The sequence below is a fragment of the Callospermophilus lateralis genome, chromosome 7 (genome assembly GCF_048772815.1).
Source record: "Callospermophilus lateralis isolate mCalLat2 chromosome 7, mCalLat2.hap1, whole genome shotgun sequence".
NCBI classification, from domain to species: Eukaryota; Metazoa; Chordata; class Mammalia; order Rodentia; family Sciuridae; genus Callospermophilus; species Callospermophilus lateralis.
The window spans coordinates 55606936-55616898 of record NC_135311.1 but is presented as its reverse complement, the minus strand read 5'-3'; the positions used below and the strand labels follow the sequence as shown (position 1 = coordinate 55616898).

At 46.4% G+C, this 9963-nt stretch overlaps 1 protein-coding gene across 1 annotated transcript; it reads right to left on the bottom strand.

Annotated features, from left to right (window-relative positions):
* Positions 1-6432: 6432 nt before the first annotated feature.
* Positions 6433-9063, bottom strand: LOC143404287 (PRAME family member 20-like). Its single transcript, XM_076862513.1, has 3 exons — positions 8777-9063; positions 7817-8398; positions 6433-7006 (listed from the first exon to the last, which is right to left on the bottom strand). Exons 1-3 carry the CDS (start codon positions 9061-9063, stop codon positions 6433-6435), a joined length of 1443 nt encoding a protein of 480 aa, XP_076718628.1.
* Between the last annotated feature and the right edge of the window lie 900 nt (positions 9064-9963).

Genomic DNA, 9963 nt, shown 5'->3' with positions numbered 1-9963 from the left:
CTGCCTGTTGATTTGAGCACGATTTATGTTTCCAGCTTGGGATGAAGATTTTTTTTCTCTGGATGTATCACATAATGGTTAGGGTTTGATTCTATCTCAGTGCCAGGATGGACTTTTCCTGGTTGGTTCAAACCCTATTGGAGGGAATTAATAGATGACTAGGAATCAATGTTGAAACTCATTAAGCCACATTTGAACAACAAGGTTGGTGTGGAGGGAGTGGCTCTCAGTGTCCCTCCACCAAGAAGTCCCTGTGAAATTCAATTTTGCTTGTTCATTAGGCCTTGGGTATCTCATCTCCAAGCTTTGGCCTTTACTATTAATGAAGAGTTACATTTTTGCAGAAATTTTATGAGTATAGATGTTCATTTTTAAAAAATATTTAGGTCCTGAATTTATTTAAAATTTTTTTTTAACTTTTTTTTTTTTGCACTGGGAATTGAACTCAGGAGAGCTTTACCACTGAGCTACATCCTCAGTATTGTTTTCATTTTTATGAATTAATTACTTAGTTAATTAAATTATTCGTTTATTCAGTTTGGGTACCAAGGTTTGAATGCAAGGGAACTACGCCACTGAGCTATATTAACAGCCCATTTTTATTTTTTTAAAAATTTTTTATTTTTATTTTATATTAAATATTTTATATATTTATTTTATATATTTTATTTTTATTTTATATTACCTTGGCTAAGGTGATATAGGTGGGAGGTGTTTCTCACCTGGAGGTGCAAGTTACCTCTACCCTGGCTGCTGGGAAATATGAGCTCCACCTGACATCCAGGTGGTAGTGGTGTCCGGCCTAAAAGGGTGATTTTCCCCTTTCCTGGCTGCAGGGGTTTACCAGCTTTCCCAAGACCAAGGTGCCAGGGGTCTCCTGCTTGGAGGGGCGAATCCCCTCTATTCTGGCTGCTGTGGTTTACGAGCTCTCCCCCATACCAAGATGGGAGGTGTCTCCCACTGGAAAGGGCGAGTCCCCTCCACCCTGGCTGTGGAGATACATGAGCTCCTTCCCACACCCAGGGGAAAGTGGTCTCTTTTCTTGAGGGGTGAGTTTCCTCTACAATGTCTGAAACAGTATTAGAGCTCCCCCTGACAAACAGGTGAAAGGAGGTCTCTCACCTGGAGGGGCGAATCACCTCTACCCTGGCTAAGGCAGAATACAAGCTTGACTTGGCACCAAGATGGGAGGGGTCTCTCGCCTAGGAGTGTGCATCCACTTTACCCTGGATGCAGTAGTATATGAGTTTCCCCTGACACCGAGGTGGGAGTGGTCTTCCAACTGGAGGTGCGTGTCCACTCTACTCTGACTCTGGTGGTATAGGAGCTCCCCCTGACACCCAGGTTATGGTGACTCCCGATTATAGAGTCCAGTCCCCTCTACACTGGCTAAGGGGGTATAGGAGGCCTCCCCCTAGCCAGGTGAGAGGGGTCTCCCTCCTGGAGCAATGAATCCCTTCTACCCTGGCTGTGGACATATACAAGCTCTTGCAGACACACAGGTGGGAGTAGTCTTCTGCATGGACAGGAGAGTCCCCTCTACCCTGGCTTTCGCTATACAAGCTTCCCTGACACCCAGGTGGGAGAGGTATCCCGCCTGGAAGGGCGAGTCCCCTCTACTTTACCTTGTGCCATATAAGAGCTCCTAGTACACCCAAGTGGGAGGGATCTTCTGCCTGCAGGGGCATGTTCCCTCTACCCTTGCTGTCACAGTATTGGAGCTCCCTCTGACAGCCAGCTGGGTGGGGATCCTGCCTGTAGGAGTGACTCCCCTCTACCCTGGATGCTGAAGTAATCAAGCTCCCCTGGACATCCAAGTTGGAGGGGTCTCCCAATTAGAGGGGCTAATCCTCTCTACCCTGGCCGCAGAGGTATAGGAGCTCACCCAGACACCCAGGTGGAAGGGGTCTCCCTCCTGGAGCTGCGAGTCCCCTCTACCCAGGACACCCAGATAGAAGGGGTCTTCCATCTGGAGGGGAGAGTTCCCTCTACCCGGCCTGCAGTGGTATAGGAACTCCCCAGCCACCCAGATGGGAGGGGTCACTCACCTGAAGGAGAAAGTACCCTCTACCATGGCTACAGTGGTATGAGATCTCCCTCTGACACCCATGTGGGAGGGGTCTCCTGCCTGGAGGAGCAATTCCCCACTACTCCGTATTTACTAAATTAAAAAAAAAAAAATGTTAGAACTTTGGCTCAGTGGTTTAGTGTCCTTGGCTTCTACTCCTGGTACCAAAGGGGAAAAAAAAGAGGAGAAAAAGAAAAAGTGACTTGGGTACCTTGTTCTTTTGCTGAATAAAATTTTGGGGTGTGGAGTTTTAAAAGCTGTCATTTTGCCTATCAGAGGAATAGTTTGTTATATTTTTACTTGATTTTTTTAAAAAATAAATGACAGCAGAATGCATTATAATTCTTATTACATGTATACAGCACAATATTTTATATCTCTGGTTGTATATAAAGTATGTTAACACCAATTCTTGTCTTCATGCATGTATTTGTATAATGATGTCCATTCTATTCCACCATCCTTGCTAATCCCTTGCACCCTTATTTTTCCTCCCACTCCTCTGTCCTATCTAGAATTTATCTATTCTTCCCATGGTCCCCCTCCCTACCCCACTATGAGTCAGCCTCCTTAAAGCTGAGAAATTTTTGGCATTAGTTTTGAGGGGGATTTTCTAACTTCACTTAGCATTATCTTCTCCACTGCCAGCCATTTACCTGTAAATGCCATGATTTTATTCTCTTTTAATGCTGAGTAAAATTCCATTGTGTATATATGCCACATTTTTTTTATCCATTCATCCAATGAAAGACATCTAAGTTGGCTCCACAGTTTAGCTATTGTGAATTGTGCTGCTAGAATCATTGATGTCGCTGTATCCCTGTAGGATTCTGTTTTTAAATACTTTGGGTATAGTCTGAGGAGACTAATAGCTTTGACAAATGGTAATTTCACTCCCAGATTTCCAAGGAATCTCCATACTGCTTTCTGTATTGGCTGTACCAATTTGCATTCCTACCAGAAATATATGAGTGTGCCTTTTTTCCAACATCCTCGCCAACACTTATTGTTGTTTGCCTTCATAATAGCTGCCGTTCTGACTGGAGTGAGATGATATCTTAGAGTAGTTTTGATTTGCATTTCTCTGATTGCTAGAGATGATTAAAATATTTTCATATGTTTGTTGATTGATTGTACATCCTCTTCTGAGAAGTGCCTGTTCAGCTCCTTGGCCCATTTGTTGATTGGGTTACCTGTTTTTTTTGTTTTTTTGTTTTGTTTTTTTTGGTACAAAACAGATGTTAGTGGAATGAAAAAGAAGAAGTCGACCACAACACAGTAAGAACAGTGGGGCTTCAACTACCCCCCCCTTTTTTTTGAGAGAGAGAGAGAGAGAGAGAGAGAGAGAGAGGAAAAATTTTAATATTTATTATTTAGTTTTTTTGTGGACACAATCTGTTTGTATGTGGTGCTGAGGATGGAATCTGGGCAGCATGCATGCCAGGCAAGCACGCTACTGCTTGAGCCACATGCCCAGACCAGTCAACTCCCCTTTTCAGCCCTGGACAGATCATCTCTGCACACAGTAGACATTTACAGACCATCCCACCCAACAACTGCAGAGCAAACAACCTTCTCAACAGCACAGGACACATTCTCCATTTATTCTCAAAATAAATCTTTGTAAATTTAATAAGAATGGAATCCATAGCCGGGGGAACACCTGGACAGTTACAAAGCGTGGGAATTCTTCAGCGTGTTCCCCAACAACCAATGGGTCATTGAAGAAATCAAAACATTGTCATGTATATAAGAAATAAGAAAAATAATTAAATAAAAAGAGAAAGTGTAAAATGCCTGCAGACCAGTGAACAGGACCACACAAGATATTCAAACCTGTGGATACAGCAAAAGCAATTCTAACTGGGAAGCCCTCAGCAAAAAATAGCTTCATTAGGATAATAGATCTTGAATAAATGGCCCAATATTGCATCTCAAGGGACTGGAAAAAATATGAATGGGTCATGCCCCAGTTATTAAATTTGGGAGAAGTAATAAAATCATCTAGCTTCTCAAGTAGCTGGGATCCCAGGCATGTGCCACTGCAGCTGGTTTTTCATACTTGTTTGTTAATGTTTTGGCGACCAGGCAGTGAACCCAAGGGTGCCACATCAGTGAGCCCCATCTCCGGGTAGGATTTTGAAACAGGGTCTCACAAACGTGCTTAGAACCTCACTAAAATGCTGAGGCTGGCTTTGAATTCACCATCCTCATGCCTCACCTCCTGACCTGCTGGAACTACAGCTGAGCACCACCAAGCCAGCTTTTCCAGTTGTTTCTGGAAGAGAATCTTTCAGGACATCAATTTGGCGCACCTGTCCAGACCAATTAAAGAATGCATCCCATTGCTTTCATGTGGGTTGTGGTTCTTTCTTTTTGAATATTTCTAACAGATAGACAGCTCTATTCCAATTAAACCTTCCCAATGTGGTCCCATCATTTTTGGATTTATTTATTTGTTTACTTATCTCTGTGATGCCTTGAATGGACCCCAGGCTCTTTCACATGCTAGCAAGTGCTCCACCACTGAGAAATGTCCCCAGGTCCCTGAGTTAGCTTTGATGAAGTTCACTCATTTCTCTAGAATAGCATGGTTTCTGGGCTTTCTAAATTGTGGAGATAAAATTGGCCAGTGTTCCAGAAAGGGCTGTAGAGTTTTTGGATAGAGGTACACAAAAGACTCTGCATCTTTCAGAGGCCAAGAGTGAAACCCAGTCCCCACTTCCTGACCCGGCCACCCTTACAAACCAGGTCCTGTTTGTTATGAAATCCTACAGTTGTGTGCTCGCTCACAGAGCAAATTAACCTAGAGTCAAATGATGAGAAACTCAAATAGAGGTGCGTGCTTTATCCCCAGGCATCTGAGAAAACAAAGTGCCCTCACAATCCTTCCAGTGTTCAAGGGGTCTGGAGGTACCAGAGTATCTTCAAGTCCCTTTTTAGTCATGATAACTCTTAAAAGAACACATGATGACAGATCTCATTATGCAGATCTTCCTTGACTTTATTTGATCCTAGAATTCAACAGAATGAATGCCATTCAGAACCTTCTGCCTGCCTCACACGTGCAAGCTAGACTTAGAGCCCGAGAAAAGGAAGTACCATAAAGAGGGAGCAAGGCACAAAGATCACTCTGTGGGTGACAGAGAGGCAGGCTGTGCTTGGCCCAGACTCTGCAACCAGTTCCAAGAGTGAGCTGCAGTCTGCTTACACATCAAAGTGGGTTCCAGTTCACTATGTGTGGAGAATTATTCAAGCCATAAATAAAACATGTCCACAGGCAGCTTTAGAATACCTCAAATGAAGACTGGGTGGACCCTGTTCTCATCCTTGGATGAGAAACTAAGGCTAAGGTTGCTGCATAACCCCATCAGCCCAGTCCTCAGTGGAGGGAAGTGTTAGAGGAAGATCTCTCAGTTATGTGCTACCCGCGCCCCACCAAATGAGCTTGTAATTGATTCAGTTTCATTTTGAAATATTTACAAGTGTTATCTACCTATATGATTCTACTATTTTGCTGAAAGGGAATTTGGGTACCTTCAAGCGGCACCAAAGTTTTAACTGTGGACAGACTACCTAGGTGGATGACAGGCAAGTTTTGGTGAGGCCCAGAGGCTCTGATCAATGTGCAGCATGGACACCATTGCAGCACTGGGAGTGGGACAATGGGGCCTGTCTTATGCACAGATGCCCTTGCCCAGCACACCCACAGACCAGGACCTGATTTTTCTGGGTCTACATGGAGACCCATGAGGAAGAACCAGCATTGAATGTCTGGGTGGCACTGAGATCCACTAAGAAGAGGTTTTCTTGCAATGGCTCATGTTCAATGCCTACATAGAATGTTCCAATCCACCTGTGTGAACCTGCATGTGTTAAGCCACAGAGTAGCCACACATCATGACCAGATTTCAGTTAGATACCATGACTTCCTGTGGCTAAACCTCATTGTTCACTAAGTACCTCATGCCTTCTTTCTCCATCAGCAAGGGGAGAATCCCAAGGTTTCATTAGAAAGTCAGGTAAATCCAGTGCAGAGGATGTCACAAGACTAACCTTGAGATTCTGTTCATTTCTAACGATTAATGGGCAAGCCATGAAAGAAAGTAGCATCTTTCTGTGCCCATCAAGCCTGAATCCCATTCTAGAAATCCAGGTCCCTATGTACGTCTCTATAGACACATGTTCTGAAGGTCCTATCCTTGGAGGGCTTCCCTCCAATGGAGCCCCCTGCTGCACTTTCCTTTCCCCATCCACACTTTAGGCAATGTCTGAAATGGTGGGCTCTGTGTTCCCTCTAGGGTGACCTTACACCCTGCTTATACCTCCAATTGCCTAGAAGTACGCTTTTAAAACACACCCAACTAGGCAGCTGTTGGACAGGACCAGTGAGTGAGGCTCTGGTTATACATGAACTTGGAGCCACAACGACGACAGGGGACAGTACAGAACACAAGGATGTTTGGCTGCCTAAAGTCCCTCACTATTGCTGTCAGCTCAGCACAGAGTTGGGAACATCTCCCTGGGTGGATGGTACCCCAGACATCATAGCTCTCCAGAGGGGCAGGATACAGCTCTACGCTCAACTGGCTCAGCCTGGCAGTGTGAAGCAGCAGGTCCCTCAGGGTTGACATAGAGAGGCGGTTCCCATGGAAGCTCAAGATCACAAGCTGGGAGCAGCGGCTCAGGGCAGGCAGGAGGGCTTGGAGCTGAGAGTCAGTGATCCCGCAAGCTGCCAGGTCCAGGCTGTTCAGGGTGGTTGCAGTGCTGTCCAGCAGGATTTGGAGGGGCTCCAGACTGAAATCGGTCAGTTTGATGCCCCTCAGTTCCAGGTGTCTGAGCTGTCTTGTGTTTGGATATCGTGAAAGGTATTTCCAGTCAGAATCTGACAGTGGGCAGTTGGTTATTGAGAGGGTCTCCAGGGGGGTCTTCAGGTGACTAAGGAAAAAACAGACAATTAGTTCTGAGGAGCAATGTCAAGGAGGGAGAAGACAAATTGACCCAAACCCAAAGTAGTCCTGGTGATCGGACAATGGTCCAAACTTAGGATGCTGCCTTTTGCAGATTCTAGTCATTCACATCACCCCATGTCACATTGAGCCTTTCACCACATCTCCTGTGAACAAATGAGTCCACATCTCTGTGACCCCTCCTCACTGCCAAGCAGAAAGTCACAGGTCTGGCTACTGGAGGTCATGTATGAAGGACAAATTTGGGCAGGATGTAAAAAAATCCACTGGGGTTAACCCTCTGAGAGGCTCACACCCTGTATCCAAAGCAAGATTTCCACCTCTGCTCCTGATGCTTACACCCAGGATCACTACCTGGAGTTCAGAACAGCCTTCCCCAGGTGGGTATAGAGGCAGGTCCTCTGCTCCCAGCTGGGGAGCACAGAGCTTCCCTGTTGACAGGTGTCCGTGTGGGGGCATCCCTTCTTTCAAGACCTCTTCTCTACCCACTTTCCACCACCTTTGCTGGACAGTCCTCCCAAGGAGGGAACATCAATCCCATCTCTAGCTCCTGTCCCTCCCAACTGGATTCCCAGCAAGGTGGCACTTCCAAGATCTGGACCCTCATTTAAGAATCTGCTCCAACACACCTTATGTGAACTAGCTTCAGGATCCAATAGGAACAAAAGGATGGGTTATTTACCTACCAGTGTCTTACTAACCATGAGAGTGTCAGTGGCTGGTAGGTGCAAATTTCCTGTAACTGGTCTGCAGAAGGTACTCACCCCCCATTACTCACCTCAGCACATGTTCCAGATGGCCCTCGAGGAGGAAGACAGCATTGGCACAGAACTTCCGCAGGCAGTCCATCCTGAGGAACTGTGAGGTGAGCTGGGCAATCAGCTGCTCTTGCTCTTCTGGGGAGGTGTAGGCAGGCACATAGACCTGGGAGACAAGCAGCTTCCTCAGGTTCCTCATCTGGCCCAAGAAAGGAGCACAAGCAGCCAAGGTGGAGGGTGCCCAGGTGCAGTGCACTTCCACCTTCTGGACAGAGTCCAGCTGCAGCAGTCTCAGGACCTTCCTGGTGTGACCGGTGGGTTTCCCAAAGATCTTCAGCCTATTGCAACACAGGTGCAGCCTGTCCCTTCTCTGTCTGACCCACAGGAAGAAGTGGGTCAAGAATACATCCAGGGGTCTTTTACTGAGGCTCAAGTCTATGACTACCTTGAAGGGTGGTTTAGCTGCCATTGCTAGACCAAGTTTCGATGTTCGATTCTTCTTAATGTCCTCTGGTGAGCAGGCATCAACCATGGCTCCAGACCACATCCTCCAGAAGTTCTGGGGAAGATTCCGCAAATCCAGCACCTGCAGTTTCCACCTCCTGTGGGGATGACAGCAGAGTTTCAGCCCTGAGGCCCCTTCCTTCACCTCTCAGCTGCTGCCCCCTGCTCCACCTCTTCCTTCTGTCTCACTTTTCTCCATCCACTTCCCCTCAATCCAGCCTGGTGCCCCCACTTGTACAGACAGAGGCAGGGGCAGGTATAGCCTCCTTTATGGGTCACAAGAGCTACCACAATCACGTTCACATCTGGAAGTCTTCCCCAGATGGGGCTCAACATGGCCAAGGCCTCTCCACCCCTCCTTGCTGGCAGCACAGGAAGGCTGTGGTGCACAATTCAGCACCCAATCTCCCTGCCTATACCCATCCCTTCCCTGGCCCTGAGGGTGCTCCCTTCCAGGCCACCTAGGTCCCCCTCACCTGGGGTGATCCTGCTGGGCAATCAGCATGTCCAGCCCATCCAGGGCCACTTGGACCATATCAAGTTGTGGCTTCCTCATCAGAGCCCCCAGGGGCAGGCGGGTGAAGGGCCAGGCCTGCACCATTTTCTTCAAGACATCAGTGTGTCCCCTGCTGAAGGCCTCCACAAAGAGTGGTGGGAAGAGCTCTATGGGCAGTTCCTCCAGATCCAGGACAGCCCTGGACTTGTCGCTCAGCAGGCTGCGCCCTGCCAGCTCCAGCAGCGTGGGTGGGGACTGGATGCTCATCCTGGGGAGTCTGAATGAAGAAAGATCCTGGAAAATGGTGCAGGGAAAAGGTCACTATCCCATCCATTGCCAGCCTCTGGAAAGAGCGTACTGGGAAGTCGACAAACACACCTCACCCTTATGGGGGAAAGCTTTGGAACATGATTTTGTCCTTTTAAAAGGGGAATTGGAGAGTCATGTGACCTAAACAGTAGGCTCCTAGATTCAACAACTATATGGCTGGAAATAGACTTGCCCTCATATGGATGACATTCGTTTTGATTTTTTTAAAAATAAGCATTTATAAAGCATGTGCCTATATTATAAAACACTTAAAAATTACAACAGAGTCTCATGGATATCTGTTACACATGTGAGATTCTGCCATCTTAGGGGGATGTTGAAGAGAACAAACAGATCAGAACAGAGTCTGTGAACTGTTTTATGAGATCATTTGAAGCTTTTGTTTTAATTTGTTTAAACAAATTTTAAAAGTACAAAACCACCTGGGCCATACAGTATACTCTTTTAGGGGCCGATATTGGCGACTGAATTTAGGACACTCAACCACTGAGCCACTTCCCTAGCCCTATTTTGTATTTGAGAGGGAGACAGGGTCTTACTGATTTGTGTTGCATTTTGTGTTGTGAGGCTGGCTTTGGACTCTAGTCCTTCTGCCTCCTCAACCTCTTGAGTTGGCAGGATTATTGGTGTGTGCCACCACACCCAGCAAAAGAGTATAATTTATAGGCACACAATATAAATATTTTCATGATCAGAAAATAGAATTGCAATCAATTAGAATGAAATAGGTATCTAATCTCCTTGGTGAAGAAAGTGCCTGGGGCTCCAACTGGGCTTGATCCTCAGCAGCACATAAAAATTAATAAATAGTGACCTGGGGATATCCTCTGTTATTAG

Coding starts and splice junctions, on each gene's coding strand:
- LOC143404287 (XM_076862513.1), bottom strand. CDS start 9,063: ATGAGCATCCAGTCCCCACCCACGCTGCTGGAGCTGGCAGGGCGCAGC. Junction 8,399..8,776: donor GCCCAGCAGGATCACCCCAG/GTGAGGGGGACC, acceptor TCATCCCCACAG/GAGGTGGAAACTGCAGGTGC. Junction 7,007..7,816: donor CATCTGGAACATGTGCTGAG/GTGAGTAATGGG, acceptor TTTTTTCCTTAG/TCACCTGAAGACCCCCCTGG.